The sequence below is a fragment of the Microcaecilia unicolor genome, chromosome 7, assembly GCF_901765095.1.
Source record: "Microcaecilia unicolor chromosome 7, aMicUni1.1, whole genome shotgun sequence".
Lineage (NCBI taxonomy): Eukaryota > Metazoa > Chordata > Amphibia > Gymnophiona > Siphonopidae > Microcaecilia > Microcaecilia unicolor.
The window spans coordinates 158,224,193-158,250,416 of NC_044037.1; the positions used below are offsets into that span (position 1 = coordinate 158,224,193).

The 26,224-nt window shown below is 44.8% G+C and overlaps 1 protein-coding gene across 1 annotated transcript in view; it reads right to left on the reverse strand.

The window, feature by feature from the left end:
- Positions 1-26,224, reverse strand: part of PIKFYVE (phosphoinositide kinase, FYVE-type zinc finger containing) — a 750,252-nt gene that overhangs the window by 346,303 nt on the left and 377,725 nt on the right. Inside the window, 1 exon segment of the mRNA XM_030210724.1 lies at positions 19,932-20,110. Within this exon segment, the coding sequence (XP_030066584.1) occupies positions 19,932-20,110 (179 nt within the window).

Here is a 26,224-nt window from a genome sequence, read left to right on the forward strand (position 1 = left end):
CTCTCAGACTCACCTTATTTCCTGTGGTCAGCTTCTGAGCTGGCTTCTGTCTGTTCTTTGTGAGTTAAGTTCTGTCTCTGTGTGCTGGCTGCATTAGATTGTCTGTGTGATGTCACCCGTTCCAGATTTCAGCCCAGTCCGGTCCGGATCTTCCAGACTGCCAGACCTGCTTGTTTTGTTTGAACCTGCACAGCACCCTTAGTTGCCTGGTGATCGTTGCAGTGAGTCTCAGCTGCTGCTGGGCTTATTAGCCATTTTGAAACCTTTCTCCTTTGCCTTTGCATTGCGTCTAAGGCCCTGGTATGTTGGTGCTTTTGCACTTCAGCCTGAGTTTGGTTCCTTGCTCTAGTTCTTGCCTGAAGTCTTGCCTGTTCTAGTTAGTCTATGTTTAGTTTAGGGTATTGCTTGTTTTCTATATTGCCTGTTTCCCAGTCTTGTGTCTTGTTTGTATGTCTTGCCTAGTTCTGGGTTTATCTTGGTTTGTTCCCTGCTTCAGTGGCTGCTTGCAGCTTTCAGTTCAGTCTCCTGTCTAGCTGTGTTGGTTCCCTGTTTCAGTGGCTGCTTGCAGCTTTCAGTCCTGTCCATTAGCCTATCCTTTCCCTGCCTTGCTGTCCCTGTTTATTCCTTTTCCCTCTGACCCTCAGTCTCTGTGCTGCCTAGCTGATATCCAGTCCCGGCCCTGACAAGTAAGTCCTGCTGGGCACCTGAAGCCAGGAGCCCAACTTCTGGTGGAAAGCGGCCAGGTGCAGGTGAAGCCTGTTTGTCAGAGATCTGACCTGTCTCTAGTGTGGGGTGGTTTTGCCTGCCACTGCCGCTCCTCGGCAGTGGACCAAGGGCTCACAAACCCCGTTCCAGCTTTGTAAACATGACACTGAATCATAGTTATCTGATGTTAGGGTCCACTTTAGAAGTCAGCACTCAAGAAAAAGACCTAGGTGTTGTTGTAGACAATATGCTGAAATCTTCTGCCCAGTGTGCGGCAGTGGACAAAAAAAAGCAAACAGGATGTTAGGAATTATTAGGAGAGGGATGCAAAATAAGACCACAAATATTATAATGCCTGTGTATCGCTCCATGGTGAGACCTCATCTTGAGTACTGCATTCAATTCTGGTCGCCGTATCTCAAAAAGGATATAATGGCATTAGAAAAGGTTCAGTGACCAAAATGATAAAGGGGGATGGAACTGCACCCATATGAGGAAAGGCTAAAGAGGTTACAGCTCTTCAGTTTGGAAACGAGACAGCTGATGGGGGATATGATTGAGGTCTACAAAATCCTGAGAGGTGTAGAATGGGTAAAAGTGAATCGATTTTTCGATGTTTCACTCTTTCAAAAAGTACAAAGACCAGGAGACGTTCAATGAAATTACACAGAAATACATTTATAACAAATAGGAGAAAATATTTTTTCACTCAAAGAATAGTTAAGCTCTGGAACTTGCTGCCAGAGGATGTGGTAACAGCAGTTAGCATATCTGGGTTTAAAAAAGGTTTGGACAAGTTCCTGATAGAAAAGTCTATAGCCTATTGAGATGGACATGGGGGAAGCAACTGTTTGCCCTGGGATTGGTAGCATGGAATGGTGTTACTAACTGGGTTTCTGTCAGGTACTTGTGACCTGGTTTGGCCACTGCTGGAAACAGGATACTGGGCTTGATGGACCACTGGTCTGACCCTGCATGGGTATTCTTATGTTCTTAATCTGAAAACTGTATGGTGCTCTTCCCTCGTTGGCTATATGTGTTGCAATCTCTGACACTCTGCTTGTTGTATAAAGACCTCAAGGCCCTGCAACAGCTTCCAGCGTGGTTTTGTTGGGGAGGGGGTGGAAGAAGCCTAAAATGGGGTGGAATTATATGGTTGGTTCTTGGAGAAAGGGAGGTCTGGGAGTCCCAGATTTGAAGAGATAGAATCAAGCTCGCTTTTAAGTTCTGACACTTTCACGGATGTTTCGCTTGAGAGAACCTTCTTCCATCTTTGGCATCTTAATTATGTTGTTCATGCTAATTTGGGAAGGCTACCCTCTGGGATACATCTGAGTTTGTTATTCAGACCGTTATGTGCTCTATGGAGCAGCTCCCTCGGTGGAATCAGGTGGCCACTAATACTGTTTTGCTTCCCTTGGCAAGTAAAGCAGAGAGCTTACTGGGGATGGAGAATAAAATCTTTAAACGATGGAAAGCATATGGCATTTTTCTCTTGGAACATCTAGTAAAAGAAGATAGGACGTTCCTCACCTTCCCCGATTTGCAACAACGATGTCTCATTCTAACTTGGCAGATAGGTTTGCCTATTTATAATTATCACATTATATATCCTCTTTGCCTCAGCACAGTTTGTCCCTTAGGTTTGGGGTACAGTTGCGAAAATTTTTAGAAAGGTCTCTGTCCCCTGGTTCTATAGGGAATTATCTAAATGTGTGTCCCTGAAGGATTTTCGGAGGTAGGTTGAGTTGTGGGAATGGGATTTGGGACAGCGCCTTCAGGCCTCCCATATATCAGACATTGTTCGAGTGATCCCTCGGCTTATTCATAGCACAGAGTTACAGGAGTGTCACTTTCACACCATTCATAGGGCTTATTTTTCTCAAAGAAGAGCCTAATTGGTGGGTTGTGCAGATACGCCCCATTATCGGAAATACCAGGTGGTCAAAAGCGCATGGTTCGAAATAAGGTATCTTTCAAAAATATCATCAAAACAGGGAAGATAGGGTATCCTGACAGTGAGGTTGCAAAAGAGACCATAGTAGATCAGGTGTCCTTAAATAAAAATCAGACAAAAAATTGCAAATTAATACTGTCAAGTAATGAGCATGATGTAAACAGAAACAACAAACATAGTTTGAAATGTCTATATGCGAATGAAAGAAACCTAAGAAATAAGTTGGGAGAGGTAGAATATATTGAACTAAATGAAAAATTAGATATAATAGGCATCCTTGAGACCTGGTGGAAGGAGGATAACCAGTGGGACGTCATACCGGGGTACAAATTATATTGTAGTGATAGGGTGGATCGAATTGGTGGAGGGGTAGCATTGTATGTTAAGAAGGGCCTTGAATTAAACAGAGTAAAAATTCTGCAGGAAACAAAACACATCTTAGAATCCCTACGGATTGAAATTCCACGTGTAGAGAGGAAAAGGATAGTGATAGGAATGTACTACCGTCCGCCTGGCCAGGATGAACAGACAGATGTAGAAATGTTATTGGAAATTAGGGAGGCTAACAAACTGGGCAACACAATAATGGGTGATTTCAATTACCCCGATATTGACTGGGTAAATGTAACATCAGGACACGCTACAGAGGTAAAATTCCTTGATGAAATCAAGGACTGCTTTATGGAGCAGCTAGTACAGGAGCCGACAAGAGAAGGAAAAATTCTAGACCTAGTCCTTAATGGAGTGCATGATCTGGTGTGGGAGGTAACAGTGATGGGGCCGCTTGATAACAGTGATCATAATATGACCAGATTTGATATTAACTTTGGAGTAACTATACACAGAAAATCCAATATGTTAGCGTTTAACTTTCAAAAAGGAGACTATAACAAAATGAGAAGAATGATGAAAAAAAAAAAAAAGGAGCAGCAGCTGTGAGGGCAAAAAATTTACATCAGGCTTGGATGCTTTTCAAAAATACCATTCTGGAAGCCCAGGCCAAATATATTCCACGTATTAAAAAAGGAGGGAGGAAGACCAAACGACAGCTGACATAGTTAAAAAGTGAGGTGACAGAGTCTATTAGAGCTAAAAGAAAATCCTTCAGAAAATGGAAGAAGGAACCGACTGAAAATAATAACAAACAGCATAAGGAATGTCAAGTCAAATGCAAAGTGCTGATAAGGAAGGCTAAGAGGGACTTTGATAAAAAGATTGCATTAGAAGCAAAAACACATAGCAAAAATATTTTTAGGTATATTAAAAGTAAGAAACCGGCAAAAGAATCGGTTGGACCACTAGATGACCAAGGCTTTTAAAATGGGCAATCAGGGAAGACAAAGCCATAGAGGAGAGATTAAATGAATTCTTTGTTTCGGTCTTCACCAAGGAAGATTTGGAAGAGATACCAGTGCCAGAAATGGTATTCAAGGCTGATGAGTCGGAGAAACTGAATGAAATCTCTATGCACCTGGAGGATGTAATGGGGCAATTTGACATATTGAAGAGTAGCAAATCTCCTGGACCAGATGGAATTCATCCCAGAAAACTGATAGAATTGAAAAATGAACTTGTGGAACTGTTGTTAGTAATATGTAATTTATCTTTAAAATAGAATATGGTACCGGAAGATAGGAGGGTGGCCAATATAACTCCGATTTTTTAAAAAAGGTTCCAGAGGAGATCCGGAAAATTATAGACCGGTGAGCCTGAAGTCGGAGCCGGGCAAAATGGTAGAGACTATTATAAATAACAAAATTACAAAGCATATTCAAAAACATGGATTAATGGGACAAAGCCAACATAGATTTAGTGAAGGGAAATCTTGCCTCACAAATCTATTACACTTCTTTGAAGGGGTGAATCGGTTTGTGAGTACGGTTAAATGATCAGTATTCTAAATGAAGAAGGGTAGATAGTGGGGGGTTTCCCAGGGGTCTGTGCTGGGACCCTGATTTCTTAACATAATTATAAATAATCTAGAGATGGGCGTAACTAGTGAGGTAATTACATTTGCTGATGGGTAATTAAATTTGCTGACGACACAAACTTATTCAAAGTTGTTAGATCAAGAGAGGATTGTGAAAAATTACAAGAGGACCTTACGAGACTGGGAGACTGGGCAAATAAATGGCAGACAACGTTTAATGTGAGCAAGTGCAAAGTGATGCATGTGGGAAAAAGGAACCCGAATTATAGCTACACAATTCAAGGTTCCACGTTAGGAGTCACTGACCAAGAAAGGGATCTAGGCATCGTCGTTGATACATTGAAACCCTCTGCTCAGTGTGCTGCGGTGGCTAAGAAAACAAACAGAATGTTAAGTATTAGTAGGAAAGGAAAACAAAAATGAGGATGTTATAATGCCTTTGTATCACTCCATGGTGCAACTGCACCTCAAATATTATGTTCAATTCTGGTCACCGCATCTCAAACAAGATATAGTGGAATTAGAAAAGGTGCAGAGAAGGGCGACAAAAATGATAAAGGGGATGGGACGACTTCCCTATGAGGAAAGGCTGAAGCGGCTAGGGCTCTTCAGCTTGGAGAAAAGACAGATGAGGAGAGATATGACAGAGGTCTATAAAATGAGTGGAGTGGAATGGGTAGACGTGAATCATTTGTTTACTCTTCCCAAAAATACTAGGACTTGGGGGCATGCAATGAAGCTACAGAGTAGTAAATTTAAAACTCAACGTGTAATTAAACTCTGGAATTCATTGCCAGAGAACGTGGTAAAGGCAGTTAGCTTAGCGGGGTTTAAAAAAGGTTTGGACAGCTTTCTAAAGGAATAATCCATAGACCATTATTTAAATGACTTGGGGAAAATCCACTGTTTATTTCTGGGATAAGCAGCATAAAATGTATTGATTTTGGGGGGGATCTTGCCAGGTATTTGTGACTTGGATTGGCCACTGTTGGAAACAGGATGCTGGGCTTGATGGACCTTTGGTCTGTCCCAGTGTGGAAATTTTTTTTTTTTACATCGTATATACAAGTACTTATTTGTACCTGGGGCAATGGAGGGTTAATTGACTTGCCCAGAGTCACAAGGAGCTGCAGTGTGAATCAAACCCAGTTCCCAAGAATCAAAGTCCACTGCACTAACCACTAGTGGTTAGTAAAATTATGGCACTTTGAGAAGCTCTGGAGTACTTACACTTTGTCTTGGGCTATCGCCTCGGAGTCTCCATTAAGGGAGTTCTTCTGGGTTCCACTGAGGCCATAGGGTTTGAGAAACTTTGGGGATAGATTATTTGTCAACAAATCTTGTATTTTGGGGAAGAAAATGTATCCTGTATCACTGGTTGTTAGATTAGCCACCCTCTACTTGGTATTGGAGGAACAGGATTCTCACCTTGATGTTATGGGATCATTTGGGTCTCAGTTACCTCCATGACGGCAGAATCAGCAGAAAAGATTTATCTGTCTTGGGAACTGTACCTGCAGAAGATATCTCCCACAGTGCATAGTCAGGTTCTAAATCAATTTTTTGTTACCCATTGGGATCCTGCTAGAGAGCCTTGAGCCCCTTGGGGGCGGGGGGGGGGGGGCGGGGGCGGGGAGCGTATATGTGTATCTATTTTAGTTTGGGGCCTATGAGCTGTGGCACCCGGCTGTTCTTGTGTTTTTCACCTTATATGGTTTGCTGTTATTCGTCTGATGAGGGGCTGTCACCGGGTTGAGGAGGGAAGGGGTTACTTTCATGCCTCTATTCAGGAAATCTAGACTGCCCCAATTTGACTGCCCTATTTGACTGCCTGTACACTTGTCCTTTAGATTGTAAGCTCCTTGAGCAGGGACTGTCCTTCTCTGTTAAACTGTACAGCGCTGCGTAACCCTAGTAGCGCTTTAGAAATGTTAAGTAGTAGTATGTAGATTGTCGTAGATGTATTTGTTTATACTTTAATAAAAAAGAGTTTAATAATAAAGTAAACAAGTTTACTAGTGTCTCTATATTTATGGTAAGGCTACACTGGCTTCCAGTAGCCGAACATATCTTGTTCAAGGCACTTTGCTTATTACACTGCTCAGTTGCTAATATATATATAATTGTTAAAAATTTATTTGGGTACTCTGTTACGTTGCAGGATAAGCTTTTTCTTTGTCTTCCTTCTTTTAGTAAAATATGCTTTTTGAGAATAATAAACACCATCTTTTCTGTCATTGCTATTCCTGAATGGAACTCTCTTCCCTTTGGTTATTCGAGTACAGCAAAACTATCTGAACTATCGGAATATGTTGAAAACGTACCTTTTCGAATGAGGGGTAATCTCTTGATTTACTAAAATAACGTTTGAAATTTTTTTTTGTTATTTGCTCTTTAATACTACCTTTTTTTTTTTTTTTTTTAACTCCACCGTAAAGAAAATGTTTCATTCGATGTGAAAACTCAAGCATTTAAAACCTTTCTTCCCAAGAGATGTTTTCCGTAATTTAATTCAAAGGTATTAAGCCACGTTGATTACTGCAATGGAATCTATGCGGGATGTAAGGAACAACTCACAAGGAAACTCCAGACGGCACAAAACACACAGCAGCCAGATTGATATTTAGTAAGACACGATTCCAAAGTGCCACACCACTCCGTGAAAAATTGCACTGGCTTCCTATCAAAGAACTGTTTTTATCCCCCCTCTGTTAGACCTCTTTCTGACTCCGTCACACGGGGGACTAAAGGTACTTAGTTCATATATCAGGTTCTGTATAGTTTCTCTAACCTCCATTGTCACCCAATCATAAGGGGGTGGCATTAGGAGCCGTAATTGAAAACTAATTCCCATAACTACTGCTTTCTGTCCAAAACTGAGTATCACTTGTATGTGATCTACCTTAGGCTAAATGTTAGGTAAAGAGAAGATAGAATCAATAAAAATAGAGACAGAGATAGGTTTAAATAGATAGGTACATTTTATTCCTTACCCAAAGACAAGTCTTTAAGTTGATACAAATACAGACATCAGATTCTGGGTTTATCTGCACAGCGCCCTGCCGTCTGAGAGAAGCGTTGGGGAGGAGACCAAAACTAAGGCAAAATCTCCCCTCTTTTATACACAAACCTCTCCATAGAAGTGAATGGTGAGAAACCTTGCTCCTAATCTTTCTCACTTTCTGAGATCATACTTTCCCACGCGGTCTTATCAGCATGTTTTGGGAAGCGTTGAGATAACAGTTTCACATCTCCCTGTTGCAATACTTTTCACACCATCTTAAGAACTCTGTATGACCTCTGTATCATTTTATACAAAATTAATAAGCTCCATTTTATTCATCTGATCCATCATTCTTTCATTACAGGTGCTGTATTTGATTTAAAAAGTTGTACCAGTTTGTGTCAGGACTCATTGTTCAGACCTGCTTTTTGCAGATTCTCAAATATTAAATCATTTACTTGTTGTTTGGCCTAGTCAGTACTTTTTCAGTTGTTTTAGGCTGCATAGCTTTGGCCATCACTATTCCAGTGGTAGCCTTAAAGCCAGGCCATATATTAACAGAACGCATCTTTTTCAAAATCTGCACCTTAGTCCATAAGATTATCTATGGTGAAGTCCCAGGTTACATGATTGACCTAATCATCTCCCAATCAGAAATAGTACCAGTTCGTCATGGTCTTACCTGAATCTCCATTACCCAAATTGCAAAGGACTAAAATACAAGACAACCCATGCGTCCAACTTCTCTTACATAGGCACGCGCCTGTGGAACGCATTGCCACAAGTGGTGAAAACAACTTATGATCACCTAAAATTCAGAAAATTACTAAAGACTCACCTATTCGGAAAGGCATATCCGAATGACCCAACTTAAGTGACTCAACCCTGCAACACTTCACTATCAAAGATCGTATTGGTCATTGACAAACTCTTTTACCTCAACCCAATTTGATTGAATCTTATCTTCCCTATCCTAATACATTTTGTACTTATCCCGTACCGGAATTGGTGAATGCCTTTATGATATTATGTAAGCCACATTGAGCCTGCAAATATGTGGGGAAATGTGGGATACAAATGTAATAAATAAATAAATAAATCTGTGGACTGGAGAGTAATCAATTTAATGCCTGTTTTCATAAATGTATCCAGGGTAAAGTCATAATTATAGACCCATGGGCCTGGCATCGGTGTTGGTTAGAATAGTAAAACCTATTGTTTTGAACAAAATTACTAAATGGGGAAGAGCCCACCTGGATTTGGAAATAGAGGTTGTGCCTTAATAATCTCTTACAATTCTCTGAAGATGCAAATAAGCACATGCATAAAAGTGTCTAGTTGATGTGAAGAGTAATTTTATAACAGGTGCCTAGGTAAGAAAAGCATGTAAGTGATTATGTTGCTCCTATTTTATAAAGGCAAAATATGCACAAATTTACACCTGATCTAAGGGAGATGTAATTATGTATGTGCCATTAAGAATAAGTACATAGGTGACTTAAAAATAAAATGTGTGTCCTTTATTTGGTCCCTAAAGTGAGTGTCTGAGTTAGAAACGGGCTGAATGCCACAGGAATTGAACTTCCGGTACCACACTCGATTTTATGGATAAATTACATATTACTAACAATAACTCTGCAAGTTCATTTTTCAGTTCTATCAGTAGTCTGGGATGAATAACATCTGGTCCAGTAGATTTGCTACTCTTCAGTTTGTAGAACTGCCCCATTACATCCTCCAGGTTTACAGAGAGTTCATTAAGTTTCTCTGACTCGTCAGCTTCGAATACCATTTCTGGCATCGGTATCCCACAAAATCTTCTTCGGTGAAGACCGAAGCAAAGAATTCATTTAATCTCTCTGCTATGGCTTTGTCTTCCCTGATCGCCCCTTTTACTCCTCGGTCATCTAGCGGTCCAACCGATTCTTTTGCCGGCTTCCTGCTTTTAATATACCTAAAAACATTTTTACTACCGTATTTTTCGGACTATAAGACGCACTTTTTTCCCCCAAAATTTGGGAGGAAAATGGGGGGTGCGTCTTATAGTCCGAAGGTAGATTTGGCTGGCTGGCAGGCCGCCCGCCCTCCAAGTTCGGGATCGCCGTCAGGGTTACCTCCTCCCCCCCCCCCCCCCGGCTCTGTCACCACTTCTCCCCTTACTCACGCGATCTTCCCTGGTGGTCTAGTGACGTCGGGGCAGGAAAGAGCCCCCTCTTTCCTGCCCAGCGTGCTGCTCTCCATCCTCCTGTATGCATTGCTGCCTGACGGTCTCGGCGAGATTCAAAATGGCCGCCGAGAATTGCAGTCTCGGCGGCCATTTTGAATCTCGCCGAGACCGTCAGGCAGCAATGCATACAGGAGGATGGAGAGCAGCGCGCTGGGCAGGAAAGAGGGGGCTCTTTCTTGCCCCGACGTCACTAGACCACCAGGGAAGATCGCGTAAGGGGAGAGGTGGTGACAGGGCCGGCGGGGTGGGGGAATTTGGTAACCCTGACGGCGATCCCGAACTTGGAGGGAGAGATTCGGACAAGACGCACTGGAGCACCTAGGTTTTAGAGGAGGGAAAAAGGAAAAAAAATTTTTTCCTATTTCCCTCCTCTAAAACCTAGGTACGTCTTATGGTCTGGTGCGTCTTATAGTCCGAAATACGGTATGTGTTTTTGCCTCCAACGCAAACTTTTTTTCAAAGTCCCTCTTAGCCTTCCTTATCAGCGCTTTGCATTTGATTTGACATTCCTTATGCTGTTTCTTATTATTTTGTCGGTTCCTTCTTCCATTTTCTGAAGGATTTTCTTTTAGCTATAATAGCTTCCTTCACCTCACTTTTTAACCATGCCGGCTGTCGTTTGGTCTTCCGTCCTCCTTTTTTAATACGTGGAATATATTTCGCCTGGGCTTCCAGGATGGTATTTTTGAACAGCATCCACGCCTGATGTAAATTTTTGACCCTAGCAGTCGCTCCTCTAAGTTTTCTTTTCACTGTTCTTCTCATTTTTTCATAGTCTCCTTTTTTAAAGTTAAACGCTAACGTATTTGATTTCCTATGTATACTTCAAAGCTAATATGAAATCCGATCATATTATGATCACTGTTATCAAGCAGCCCCAGCACCATTACCTTCTGCACCAGATCATGCGCTCCACTAAGGACTAGGTCTAGAATTTTTCCTTCTCTCGTCGGTTCCTGTACCAGATGCTCCATAAAGCTGTCCTTGATTTCATCACGGAATTTTACCTCTGTAGCGTGTCCTGATGTTACATTTACCCAGTCAATATCGGGGTAATTGAAATCACCCATTATTATTGTGTTGCCCAGTTTGTTTGCGTCCCTTATTTCCTTTAATATTTACGCATCCGTCTGTTCATCCTGGCCAGGCGGACGGTAGTACATTCCTATCATTATCCTTTTCCCCTTTACACATGGAATTTCAATCCACTGTGATTCCAAGAAGTGTTTTGTTTCATGCAGAATTTTCAATCTATTTGATTCAAGGCTCTCGTTAATATACAATGCTACCCCTCCACCAATTCGATCCACCCTATCACTACGATATAATTTGTACCCCGGTATGACAGTGTCCCACTGGTTAGCCTCCTTCCACCAGGTCTCAGAGATGCCTATTATATCTAATTTTTCATTTAGTGCAAAATATTCTAACTCTCCCATCTTATTTCTTAGGCTCCTGGCATTCGCATATAGACATTTCAAACTGTGTTTGTTGCTCCTATTTACTTCATGCTTAGTACTTGACAGTACTAATTTGCAATCTTTTGTCTGATTTTTATTTAGGGACACCTGATCTACTACAGTCTCTTTTGCAACCTCACTATCAGGATACCCTATCTTCCCTGTTTTGGTGATATTTTTGAAAGATACCTTATCCTGAACCATGCGCTTTTGAGCGACTGTCGGCCTTCCCCCCATTTCTAGTTTAAAAGCTGCTCTATCTCCTTTTTAAATGCCGATGCCAGCAGCCTGGTCCCACCCTGGTTAAGGTGGAGCCCATCCTTTCGGAATAGGCTCCCCCTTCCCCAGAATGTTGCCCAGTTCTTCACAAATCTAAAACCCTCCTCCCTGCACCATCATCTCATCCACGCATTGAGACTCTGGAGCTCTGCCTGTCTCTTGGGCCCTGCGCATGGAATGGGTAGCATTTCAGAAAATGCTACCCTAGAGGATCTGGATTTGAGCTTTCTACCTAAGAGCATAAATTGGGCTTCCAGAACCTCTCTCCCACATTTTCCTATGTCATTGGTACCCACATGTACCAAGACAGCCGACTCCTCCCCAGCACTATCTAAAATCCTATCTAGGTGACGCGTGAGGTCCACCACCTTCGCACCAGGCAGACAAGTCACCAGGCGATCCTCACGTCCACCAGCCACCCATCTATCTATATGCCTAATGATCGAATCACCAACTACTACTACTCAACAGCTGTCCTAACCTTTCCTTCCCGGGCTGCACTTGGAAACGTATCCTCGGTGCGAGAGGATAGTGCATCCCCTGGTGGGCAGGTCCTGGCTACAGGAGTACTTCCTACTTCACCAGGGTGATGCTCTCCTTCTAGGAGACCTCCCTCCTCCAAGGTAGCACAAGGGCTACCAGACTGGAGGTGGGATTTCTCTACAACAGCCCTGTAGGTCTCCTCTATGTACCTCTCTGTCTCCCTCAGCTCCACCAAGTCTGCTACTCTAGCCTCAAGAAAACAGACATGTTTGCTCAGAGCTAGGAGCTCTTTGCATCGGGCACACACATATGATATCTCACCAACTGGGAGATAATCATACATGTGACACTCAATGCAAAAGACTGGATAGCACCCCTCTCGCTGCTGGACTGCTGACTCCATCTTAGTGTTTTTGAGTTTTTCAATAATTTAAAACTCGCTACAGTATTAAGAATATTAGCCTAATATAAAAGTGTCTTTTAGTTTATGTGGAGGGGCATAATTGAACGAAAACGTCTATCTCCATGGGCGTTTATCTCCGAGAACGGGTCCGTGAAGGGGTGGACCGAACCGTATTTTCGAAAAAAAAAATAGACGTCCATGTTTTATTCGACAATTTGTGAGCTGGGCGTTTTTGTTTTTCAGTGATAATGGAAAATGAAAGCGCCCAGCTCAAAAACGAATAAATCCAAGGCATTTGTTCGTGGGAGGGGCCAGGATTCGTAGTGCACTGGTCCCCCTCACATGCCAGGACATCAACCGGGCACCCTAGGGGGCACTTTTACAAAAACAAAAAAAAAAGGTAAAAGAGCTCCCAGGTGCATAGCACCCTTCCCTTGTGTGTTGAGCCCCCCAAATCCCCCTCAAAACCCACTGCCCACAAGTCTACACCATTACTATAGCCCTAAGGGGTGAAGGGGGGCACCTACATTGGGGTACAGTGGGTTTGGGGGGGTTGGATGACTAAGCATTAAGCAGCACAATTGTAACAGGTAGGGGGGGGGGGATGGGCCTGGGTCCACCTGCCTGAAGTCCACTGCACCCTCTAACAACTGCTCCAGGGACCTGCATACTGCTGCCAGGGAGGTGGGTATGACATTTGAGGGTGAAAATAAAAAGTTGTGAAACATCATGTTTTCTGGTGGGAGGGGGTTAGTGACCACTGGGGGAGTCAGGGGAGGTCACCCCCATTCCCTCTGGTGGTAATCTGGTCATTTAGGGCACTTTTTGGGCCTTATTCGTGAAAAAACAGGGTCCAGGAAAAGTGCCCTAAATTCTAGCTACAAACGCATACTTTTTGTCCATTGTCGGCGAAAGGCGCCCATCTCTCCTCGGCCGATAACCACGCGCCCCAGTTCCACCTTCGCCACGCCTCCGACACGCCCCCGTCAACTTTGTACGCTTCCGCGATGGAGTGCAGTTGAAAACGTCCAAAATCGGCTTTCCATTATACCGATTTATTCGTTTTTGTGAGATAAATGTCTATCTCCCGATTTGGGTCGAAATCTAGGCGTTTTTCTCTTTCAATTATAAGGTGGATAGTATATTGTATGATTTAGTTAGTGTTTCCTTCTTAGATGGTAATTAAATGTATTTAAAACTCTGTAAGAGCAGTCCTTGCTTGTTACCCTAATTACAATAACTGACTATCAATGAATTAAAGAAGTTCTGTGAACAGCAGTGGGCTAAGATTCATCAACAGGCCAACCCAATCTTGTGTGACCCTTTTCATCCACCCGCCATGCATCACGAGATCCCTCCCGTTGCACCTCGCTGGGTCCGCACTAATAAACAACCAAAACAGGGGCGCGGGACCACGGCTCTCAGCCTGCTGCTACTACTTTCTCTGCCATCCCAGAAGTTTACCTCAGAAGAGGCAGGACCAGAACAGGAAACAGTAGCGGCAGGCAGAGCACCACGATCCCGCACCTCTGCCTTGGTTGATTATTAACGCGGACCCGGCGAGGTGCAACGGGAGGGATATCGTGCTGCATGGTGGGAAGATGAAAGGGAAGAGAGAAATGTGGAGAAGGGAAAGTGGTGTGAGTGCACCGCTGCTCCGGTTTATCCTGTCTCATGAGGTAAGAGCGAGAGCCCCGGCATTAGTCACCCTGAGTACCCTGGCAGTAATGGACCGTGCCATGTTCAGTTGTGTCCTTGATTTGTGCGCCCAGCTGGGCCCACCGTATTTATCCCATTAGATGCCTGGTCTCCTGGGGTGCGGCCTCCTCCTTTTCCCTCAGCTCTCCAGTTCCCCCACCTTGTTTTCACTGCCGGTGGGGGGGGGGGGGGGGGGAGGTATGTTTCTAGGCAGGGATAGGCTCAGTGCCAAGATTAAAATAATAATTTAAAAAAAAAAGGTTGTATGTTTTATGTTGGTTGTTGGGTGAGGGTGGTCCCTGCAGCAACAAGACATTAAAAAATAATATGTTTTATATTTAATGCTGGTTTGCTTCAGGGTGGAAGGAGAAGGAGATTGGGAAGAGCAGGGTAGATGTAAGACAATGGAGGGATAGGTACAGGGTAGAACAGGGCTGATGCTAGGCTACAGGGAGAGGTGGGGAAGTTAGGGTAGAGCCGATGCCTAGCTGCAGGGATAGATGGTGGGGAAAGAAAGGATAGGGCTGATGATGGGCTATGAGGATGGATGGGAGGAAAAAAAGAAGGGAAGGGTAGGGCTGATGCCAGGCTATGGGGATGGATTGGGGGGTAGGGAAGGGAAGAGAAGGGCTGATGCCGGGCTACAGGATAATTTTTAATTTTTGGTCCTCTATTCTGTAATTGATGAGGGTAGGTATGTGTTCTGCATGTGACCGAGGTTAGAGATTCTGTTGGCATATGGTTTGTGTGGTATGAGTCTGACTTGTCTGAATTTTCCAATGGAATGTGTATTCACCTCTGCCTTTATAAAAGTACTGTTGTTGGTATTCATGTTCAGAATTGGTGTTAAGGAGCTTCTTTGCAGGCTTTAGTGTTATTTCACAAAATACCTGGCAGTGAAGGGATTTTGCATTGCTATTATTGAGGTACTACCAGAATTTGAATACATTTTTCCTATGTAATTATACTGCAGGATCCTGCCATGTGTGTTGAGAAGTTTGCTGTTGTAGTAGACTTATGTATGGTCAATTTTAAGACATGGGATAATGTAATCATATTTAAAAATATCCATTTTTCCATTAAATATCAATAGAAATCAAACAAAATAAAACATGGAAAAGAAAATAAGTTGATACCTTTTTTATTGGACATAACTTAATACATTTCTTGATTAGCTTTCAAAGGTTGCCCTTCTTCCTCAGATCGGAAATAAGCAAATGTGCTAGCTGACAGTGTATATAAGTGAAAACATTCAAGCATTACTATGACAGTCTGACAGGGTGGGAGGATGGGGGTGGGTAGGAGGTATGCATGGGGACATCACAGCATATCATTGATATTCTAACAGGATAGGTGTGGATAGGTGAGGGGAGGGTGATCAACAGAGAAATACAGCTTTATGGTTTATAATGGGCTAGGAACCCCAGATCCTTGTTAAGTCCTTTCTGTTGGGTGTTAAAATATTCAATCATTCTGACTTCAAAGGTCTTACCTTCTTGTATGGTTTTAAAGTTACCTTTCAGGATTCTCACTGTGAAGTCACTGGTACAGTGTCCTGGTCCTGTAAAATGCTGACCAACAGGGGTGGGAGCCCTACTGGCACCAGTATTGTTCATGTGATGTCTATGTAAATTGAATCTTGTCTTAAGCATCTGGCCTGTTTTTCCAATATAGCATCCTTCGTTACATTTTTTACACTGAATGATATATACCACATTGGAAGATGAGCAAGTGAATGATTCCTTTATGTTGAATATCTTTCCTTTGTGGATGACTGTGGGGTCCTGTGAAATGTTTTGGCATAGTTTGCAACTGGATAAATTACAGGGAAGTGTGCCCTTCTGTTCCTTTCAGTCTGTGATGGAAGTTTACTTCTGATTAGCTTGTGTTTTAAGTTGGGTGGCTGTCGGAAGGCCAGTACTGGTGGGGATGGGAATATCTCTTTCAGTAATTCATCCTCCTGGAGTATAGGTTGTAGATCTCTTATGATTTTCCTCAGCTTTTCCAGCTCTGGATTGTATGTCACTACAAGGGGGATTCTGTCTGTAGCTTTTTTTCTCCTTGTACTGTAGCAGATTCTCCCTGGGTGTTTTAAGGGAGGAGGCAATATTCTTGGAGATTATTTTGGGGTTGTAGCCTGTTTGAAGGATGCAGTCAGGCTTTTAAGGTGTCTGTCTCTGTCCCCTGGGACAGAGCAGATACGGTGGTATCTTGTGGCTTGGCTGTAAATGATGGATCTTTTTGTATGTGAAGGATGGAAGCTGGAGTTGTGGAGGTAGCTGCATCTGTCTGTGGGTTTCTTGTATATAGATGTTTGTATACAGCCATCACTGATTGAGACTGTGGTGACCAAAAAATTGACTTTTTCTGGGGAGTAGTCAATTTTGAATCTGATTGTAGGATGGTATGTATTGAAGGAAGAATAAAATTGTTTCAGAGTTTCTTCATCCTCCGTCCAAATCATAAAAATATCATTGATGTACCGGTAGTATTTTAGAGGTTTGGTCTGGTATGAATTCAGAAATGTCTCTTCCAGCTCGGCCATAAAAAGGTTGGCATATTGGGGTGCTGTCCTGGTGCCCATCGCAGTGCCCATTATTTGTAGATAGATATTGTTAAAGCGGAAGTAGTTGTGAGTTAAAATGAATTTGATTAATTTTGTAATAGTTTCTGGTGAGTATTGATGGTCCAGTGTTGATTTTTTTAGGAGTCTTCCACATGCAGCTATGCCGTCCGCATGTGGAATGTTGCTGTATAGTGATTCTACATCCATCGTGACCAGAAGGGTGTTAGGTGGTAGTTGCTTGATATTTTTCAATTTATTCAGAAAGTCTATGGTGTCTTATATGAAGCTGTTAGTTTTGTGTACGAGAGGTTTCAGAATATCCTCTATGAATCCAGATATTTCTTCCGTGAGTGTGCCAATACCTGATATGATTGGTCTGCCAGGGTTTCCCGGTTTGTGGATCTTGGGTAGCATGTAGAATGTGCCCACAGAAGGCTGGTTTGGTATGAGTTTCTTCAGGTGAGGTTGCGCTTGTGTAGGAAATGTTTTGATAAGGTCTTTCAGCTGTCTTGTATAATCCTGTGTGGGGTCCTCAGTTAGTTTCCTGTAGTATTTATTGTCTGAGAGCTGTCTGTGCCCCTCTTCAATGTATTTGGTTATGTATGTGGTTATGATGATGCAGGGTAGCTGTTGGGCAGACTACTTAGAAATCCATTATCAAGTGCATTCTAAGGCATTATTTTGTAGTATCACAAGAAACACTACTATATACACAGTGCCCACCCACATTAGCTCTGGGCCCACCCAAAATCTCAGGTCTAGCTACACCCACTGATCTACATGTTATGTTTGTGTGTGTTTACTATGCAATTTTATAAGAGTCTATTCAAGAATTTAAAGCATTTTATGTGCTCAAGTCTCTCAGATAAAATTACAGTCAAAGTGTACATTGTACTTTATATATTCATAAGATACTGCTTAAAATACTTTTGTCAGTGACTCCTCAGAAAATTAAAAAGTCATAGGTGAAGAAAAGACTAAAATGGGAGATTACAGACATTTAAAAATCATGGCTGGAGTGAAATTGATACAGAGTTTTTTTACCCCAAGAAGGATGAGGACTAAGGGATATTCCATGAAACTACCACACTTGAAATAATTTATTATTCATATGACCTACAAATAAGCTGTGGATTTTTTTTTAATTGTTTGTTTATATTGGAGGATGTGGTCAAGGCATCCAGCATAGCTGGATCTAAAATGGTTTTGGAGAAATTCCTAGGAATGTGCATTTTCATTTTGTTTTGGCATGCGCTAGAACAAAATAGCACACAACATGAAACTGAAAAAAAAAAAACTGTATACCCTGACAAGTTCTTCAGAAATAAAAATCCAAAAATAATTATTAACCTGGTAAAGTTGAGGAAAGCCAGGATTATCACTGGAAATGAGCAACAAGAAATGGATCTACACTTTGGGATCTGCTAGGCACTTCCTAATGATCTGGACTGGCCACTGTTGGAGACCAGTTGGGGTTTGATGAAACTTTGCTATGACTCCCGCATAGCATGTCTTATATTCTTGTGATTATCCTGGGTGAGTTTGGAATGGGATATAAAATATCATGAAAAATAAACACATGTGGGGGGGGGGGTAATATTTAGGGGGAGATGCTCAAACCAAACCGACCTTGCAACATTTCATTTAGACCGGTTTTAGCCAGCCTAAATGAAACATTATTATGCGCCTAAATGCACAAAGGCTTTCAAGCGCTGCTTTTACCATTCACAGAAACAACATCCGAAAGCCCTATGCAACCTAGCTTCACTGTTGTCAGTAGTCTTGCAAGAGCGCTTTGCTTTGAGTTGAAGGTCTGTAAATATTTGCTCCCCTCATCAGTTTGAACTTGTAGCCACACCTCCTAACATGGAGGAAACATGGCTGCACGGCACACTTCCTCACACCAAGTCTGTCGCCTGAACATCGCTAAACAGCTTCTGCTCCTCAATCACTTCCTCGATCCCCAGAATCCATCCCGCCAGACCTGGAGTCCATGAAAACATCTCCAGACATAAGGGGCAAAACAGAGCCCAGCATTTGCAGTACCTGTTGACTGGGTATGCAAGACAAGAGCAGTGAATACCGCACAGCTCTTAACATCTAACGCTCAACACTAACAGTGCACACAAAATTTGCATGCTGATAGTGTTGAGCATTGGTCTGTATTTCACTTTTGTTGTGACAGCCAGAATTTTCCGGCACTGTTCCCTACAGCACTGGAGTTCAGTGCATAGTCAGCAGCAGTCAGAGTTTTTTTAAATGCTGACCATCACTGGCTAGATGTGCTCCAGATATTCAGTGCCGGGCCATGTCCGGGCATTGGAGAGGGACTAAATCTGGTGGGGCTAGCCACCGGAACTATGCACTGAATATTGGCCAGGACCCACATAACCAGTTTTGCAGTGTTAAGTCCCTCACGATTCCCCTTTAACCACCCAAAAAGAGTTCCCCTCCTTCCTACCCCTCCCCCCAACCTGTGAGACTCAAACCCCTATCCTCCCCCAGTCCAGACAGACACCTTGAGGACCTAACTGACAGACCTGGTGATCTTAGTGGAAGTGATGGGGGCAAAAGCGAAGCCCACTCGCTCCTGATCCTTGTAGCTGCCATGAGAAGCAGTACTACACAAGTACCTTGAGCTGCTGCGAGAGGTTGCAAAAGACATTTTCCAACGGCAAACAAAACAGGCAAGAGGCAGAGCCCCCACTAGGATCACCAGGGCTATCAAAAAGGCTGGGGAGGTTAGTCTCACGGGCTGGGGGAAGGAGTAGGATAGAGGGGGGCTCTTTTGGGAGGTCAATAGAGTGATCAGGGGACCTAAGACTGTAAAACTAGTTATGTGGGTCCTAGCTGATATTCAGTGCCGGGGCCTGCATAGCTAAGCAGATGAATTTAGGACAGCTTTTAAGCTGACCTAAATTCATCCGCTTAGCTATGTGGGTCTCGGCACTGAATAGTGTCAGCACCCACATGATCCCTGGCTCCTCTTCAACACTACCCCCTATACCACCCCTAACCTGCCCACTTTTTCTGGAGCTTGATTTAGTGCTGCTGAACATCAGGATTAGGCAGCCCATGGCAATTTAAGTGGACAGAAACCTCTCCTGCCCCTTTAAACTGCTTTGAATCTTGGGTAGGTGGGGAGGTAATAATGTATAAACTCTCATGGTACTAGATAATTTAGCTGAAATCTAACCATAACTGAAATTGGCAACTTACCTGAAAGAAGCCACCATCTGGTTGTAGGAAAAGTACTGGTGGTAGTCATGATGTATGGAGTGCCCACATGGCTCAATGTTGGCCCTACGGGTGTACTGATTCCCATAGAACCGAAGTTCTAGGTATTTTGCAAATGACATGGACCAGGAATCGTTAGAAATGGGAACAACTGGCGTCACCTAGAATTCAGCAGAATAGTTCCATCAGATTATGTAAGAAGACTCAGCAAAAAAAATTACCAGATTCATACTCTGATAATTACAGCATCTGTCTTACTTAGGAACAGATGCTGGAATAATGATTTTCCTTTAAGCTGTGGGCCTCAGCTCAACAACAATACAGATCACTCTCATGCTGAGCGCCTACTTCCAAAGTCTACTCTAGATTTCCAAAAGTGGTAGCTGCCAGAGATGTGCATTTTCAGTTCTGTTGTGTGTTAGTGCGAGCTAAAAGAAAACTGCATTAAAAAATTTTTAAAACATGAACAACCCAGTAGCTGCTTTGGATAGTTATCATGAAAAATGCTTTGCCTCTTAGAACAGACCAACCAATGGCTAGAAGATTGTACAAATCAAACACTAAGTTGTATTTGAAGCAAACAATGCTATCCATAGTTCCTATTGGTGGTTAAGGGACTGCACAAATACAGCATTCATACTCAGGAAGGGAAAACAACTAAGAGAAAGGGAATGGGACTTGATATACTGCCTTTTTGTATTTTTTTGCAACTACATTCAAAGTAGTTTACATGGTATATACAGGTACTTATTTGTACCTATGGCAATGGAGGGTTAAATGACTTGCCAGAGTCACAAGGAGCTGCAGTGGAAATCAAACCCAGTTCCTCAGGATCAAAGTCCACTGCACTAACCACTAGGCTACTCCTGTGTATTACCATTTCAGAAGGACTGTTTTAATTGTGTCAGCATACTACTGCTGAGAAATTGAAACAGTGGCTCATGCAAAATCGATGCATCATGATTAGCTAGCCTAGATTAAGCAGAAATACATGTGGTTTATTTTTGATGATAGCAAATTAGCATAGTCATGCATATGAACCACCCAACCAGCAATGAAAGTGTTAAAAGGAATGTTTAGAGTTTTAAAGATAAACTTTTTAAGTACGCACAGAAAGAAATATCTATTTGATACCAGATAATCTGTCACCAACAGCAAAGATAGAAAGTAATATAGAACAACTCTCAACAGGGAAGGAGGATAGATTGCATGACTCTACTGACCTGTCATTATCAGGAAGGTAAAATTATGTATCATACCTGATAATTTTCTTTCCATTAATCATAGCTGATCAATCCATAGACTGGTGGGTTGTGTCCATCTACCAGCAGGTGGAGATAGAGAGCAATCCTTTTGCCTCCCTATATGTGGTCATGTGCTGCCGGAAACTCCTCAGTATGTCGATATCCAAGCTCCATCCGCAGGACTCAGCACTTAGAGAATTACACCCACAAAGGGACACTCTGCCCAGCTCACCACCGCCGAAACAGGGGAGGGGAATTAACCCAGCTCATCCCCACACAAGTGGGGGAGGGGAATCCGTCCAGCTCATCCCCGCGGAGCGGGGGAGGGACACCACACCCGCCGATGCGGGGGGATCTGGTTTATCCTGCAACCGCAACCGCGGGAGGAGCTGACTGACCCTAACACCGCCGAAGCGGGAGGGGTACAAAGCTGCCCTACTGCCGCACGAAGCGGGAGGGAGCGCCGGCAGAATTTAAGTCTCAATCCAGCCCCGTAAAAAGGAGGGGAGAGGAATGCAGCAGCTCACTGTAACACAAATTCGTCTCAACTCTTGAAGAATCCATTGAAAAAACTTGAACACGAAGTCCTCCTGAACAGGAACTGAAGACTAAACTTGAACCTGAAATGCAACCAGAATATAACCAATACAGATATCTGGGAGGGACTATGGATTGATCAGCTATGATTAATGGAAAGAAAATTATCAGATATGATATATAATTTTACCTTCCATATCATCAAGCTGATCAATCCATAGACTGGTGGGATGTACCGAAGCAGTACTCACCCAGGGCGGGACATTGAAATCCCTGACCGCAACACTGAAGCTCCAAACCGGGCCTCCGCCCGAGCAGCCACAGTCAAGCGGTAATGCCTGGAGAAGGTATGGGCCGATGCCCAAGTTGCCGCCTTGCAAATCTCTTCCAAGGAGACGGACCCGGCCTCTGCCATCGAGGCCGCCTGAGCTCTAGTGGAGTGAGCCTTCAGCTGGATAGGCGGCACCTTCCCCGCGGCCACATAAGCCGCTGCAATGGCTTCCTTGACCCATCTTGCCACTGTAGGCTTAGCAGCCTGCAGACCCTTACGAGGACCTGCAAACAGGACAAACAGATGATCCGATTTCCGGAAATCATTGGTCACTTCCAAGTATCTGATGATGACACGTCTCACATCCAGATATTTGAGAGCAGAGTATTCCTCTGGGTAGTCCTCCCTACGAAAGGAAGGGAGACAGAGCTGCTGATTCACATGGAAGCGAGAAACAATCTTGGGCAGGAAGGAAGGCACTGTGCGAATAGTCACTCCTGCCTCAGTGAACTGCAGAAAAGGCTCTCTACATGAGAGCTGTAGGAGTATTTCCCTGTGTGTCTCACCTTGCGGGCCTTGGCCTGTATAATCCTATGACAGCAAAATGGAGGCTGTACACTCTGACCCACATCTCTGTGTCAGCAAGTAACAGCTTTGCAGCTTGTGGAATATTCCAGCAGAAGCTCAACACCAAGGACATGCTGTGGGCAAACCAGGCCCCCCTTATCTCCCTGAGAGGCTGGCTCCAGCAAGGCGGGTGAGAAACAGAAAATGCATACCAAAATGTAACAACTTGAAGGTCAAGAACAACGAACTGTTCTTGCCACGCAGTGAACCAAGGAAGATCCAGATTGGTCCCGGCTGGTCACCTGGGCATCAGGGACTGAGGAGAGCGGGAACAACGAGAGAAGAGTTAGTAAGAAGCCTTGGAAGAAGGTGGAGGTGGAAAGAAGACCAGTGAGACCTAATAAGGTCCACCAACTGATGAACTGTGTATCTGGAGGAAAGTATCGTGGTTCAGCTGTACCTGCCCTGCGTGACCTGTGACCTCCTTATCTGCTGCAGAGTTCCCTTCCAGCTGCGACTGAGACTCGCTGTGAATCCAGCTTGAGTCTGTGAGGTGTCCCGTGCCAGCTCCCGAGAGAAACGACCCTGAGGTCTAAGCCTGGTGAGAAACACGGTGATTCATTTCCTACTAGTCGGGGGCTAGTTAGTGGTATTTACCTGAGCAGAAGGCTGGTGCTGTCGTACTTGTGATTAGGAGAAGCTGCTAATAACTGTACTACCTCGTAACATAGTGTGACTGATCAGTGGTGTAATTTTACCTGGTAACCAGTAAGAATTAGTGTTTAGTAGTGTGACGTATGAGTGTAATTTTTATCAGCCAGTAATTTTGTAATCAGCCAAAGCTTGCAGAGTTCTATTTTGTATACCTTAGCTCTATTTTCTTACCTGACATACTATAATAAATCTAATATATATATATATCAGCCTACAGTCTCAGCTACAGTTCTTTCTAACGGAAGTATTTGGCTAGGTTCCAAGGTTCCCACCCCTAGACCTAATTCAGGATTATTTGCTTGCAGATAGTTCTGCTTAGGGGAACCTGGACACAGGTAATTTATTATCTGTGATTTATCCTACAGAGCGCCTGGAGCTCGGAAACTCTTCTGGCTGAAGTGATAGCCACCAAAAAGACTGCTTTCAACGTCAGGTCTTTCAGAGATGCCCTCGACAAGGGTTCAAAAGGCGGCTTCTGCAAGGCTCTTAGCACCAGGTTGAGATTCCACGCAGGTACCACTGAGTGCAGAGGAGGGCGCAGGTGATTAACTCCCTTGAGAAAGCGCACCACATCTGGCTGCGAAGCCAGGGAAGCACCCTTCAGGCAGCCCCTGAAGCAAGCCAGAGCCGCTACCTGGACTTTAAGAGAACTGAGCGACAGGCCTTTCTCCAGACCTTCTTGCAGGAACGCCAACACTGAAGAAAATTGGAGCAGTGAAGGGAGAAAGAGAGCCTGCTTCACACCACGCTGCAAAGATACGCCAAACCCTGGCGTAAGCAGTAGAAGTAGAGCGCTTCCTCGCTCTCAGCATAGTGGCGATGACCTTGTCTGAGAAGCCCTTCTTTCTCAGACGCTGCCGCTCAATAGCCAGGCCGTAAGACCAAAGGGGGAGGGATCCTCCATCACCACGGGACCCTGATGTAACAGGCCCTGCTCCACTGGCAGCCGCAGAGGATCGTCGACTGAGAGCCTGATCAAGTCCGCATACCAGGGACGTCTGGGCCAGTCCGGACCCACCAGGATTATCCGGCCCGGATGCTTTGCCACCCGGTCTAGCACCCTGCCCAACATGGGCCAGGGCGGGAACACATAGAGAAGCTCTTGTGTCGGCCACTGTTGGAGAAGAGCATCTACTCCCAGGGATCGAGGGTCCCATCCTCTGCTGAAAAAGCGCGGCACTTGGCAATTGGCCGATGATGCCATCAGATCTAGGCTCGGCTGGCCCCAGCGCTTCGTGATGTCCAAGAACGCCTGATCAGATAGCTGCCACTCTCCGGGCTCCAAGGTATGGCGACTGAGAAAGTCCGCCTTGACATTCATGACTCCGGCAATGTGGGCCGCTGACAGCTGTTCCAGGTTCGCTTCCGCCCACTGGCATAGATTCATGGCCTCCTTGGCTAGAGGGGCGCTCTTGGTACCTCCCTGGCGGTTGACATAGGCCACAGCCGTGGCATTGTCCGACAGGACCCGTACAGGCTTCAACGCCAGTACCGGGATGAACTCCAAAAGCGCCAACCGAATGGCTCTGAGTTCCAGGAGGTTGATAGACCACTTTGCCTCTGCAGGAGACCAGAGCCCCTGCGCTGTCCTTCCCAAGCAGTGGGCTCCCCAGCCCGACAGAGGCGTCCGTCATGACGACAATCCACTCCGGGGTCACCAGAGGCATTCCTGCAGACAACTTGTCTGTCTGCATCCACCAGCTCAGCGCCTTGCGCACTGCTGGGTCCAAGGGAAGGCGCACAGCATAATCCTCCGACATCGGAGTCCAGCGCTGCAGCAGAGAGTGTTGTAGTGGTCTCATATGAGCCCTGGCCCAGGGCACTACTTCCATCGTGGCCGTCATAGAGCCCAACAGCTGCACATAGTCCCAAGCCCGAAGAGGAGAGGCTACTAGGAACTGGTCCACCTGAGCCTGAAGTTTGACAATCCGATTGTCTGGCAGGAACACTCTGCCCACTTGGGTGTCGAATCGAACTCCCAGATACTCCAGGGACTGAGTCGGGCGCAGCTGGCTCTTCTCCCAGTTGATGATCCACCCCAGGGAGCTCAAAAGAGCAACTACCCGGTCCGCAGCTTTGCCGCACTCTGCATAAGAGGGGGCTCGGATCAACCAGTCGTCCAGATAAGGATGGACTTGTACTCCTTCCTTTCGCAGGAAGGCCGCGATGACCACCATTACTTTGGAGAAGGTCCGCGGAGCAGTAGCCAACCCGAAAGGGAGGGCTCTGAACTGGAAGTGTCGTCCCAGGACTGCAAAACGCAGAAAGCGTTGATGAGGAGGCCAGATGGGAATATGCAGGTACGCTTCCTTGATGTCCAAGGAAGCCAAGAACTCTCCTGCCTTCACTGCCGCTATAACAGAGCGGAGAGTCTCCATGCGAAAGTGCCGCACTTTCAAGGCCCGATTGACCCCTTTGAGGTCGAGGATAGGCCGGACAGAACCTCCTTTCTTTGGTACCACAAAGTAAATGGAGTAACATCCCTTGCCAATCTGATTTTCTGGCACCGGAACGACCGCACCCAGGCGTATCAGGTTGTCCAAGGTCTGCTGCACTGCCACAGCTTTGACCGGAGACTTGCAGGGAGAGAGTACAAACCCGTCTCTTAAGGGTCGGCAGAACTCTAACTTGTAGCCGTCTCTGATGACTTCCAGGACCCAAGCGTCTGAAGTTACTCTGGTCCACTCGCCCAGAAACGAGGACAGGCGTCCTCCAATCTGCACTGGGCCATGGACCAGGACCCCGTCATTGGGTACGAGACCCTGGGGGAGGACCGGAGGGCGTACCTCCGGGACGGCGGTCTCTGCGAAAGGAATGCTGCTTGGGGGAGAAGTTCCTTTTGAAGGAAGAGGGGGCAGAGGAGCCCGACTTGCCCGGGCAGTACCGACGGGCTTCCTGAAACCGTCCTCTGGAGATACCGGGGCGAGCACTGGCCCGAGCCC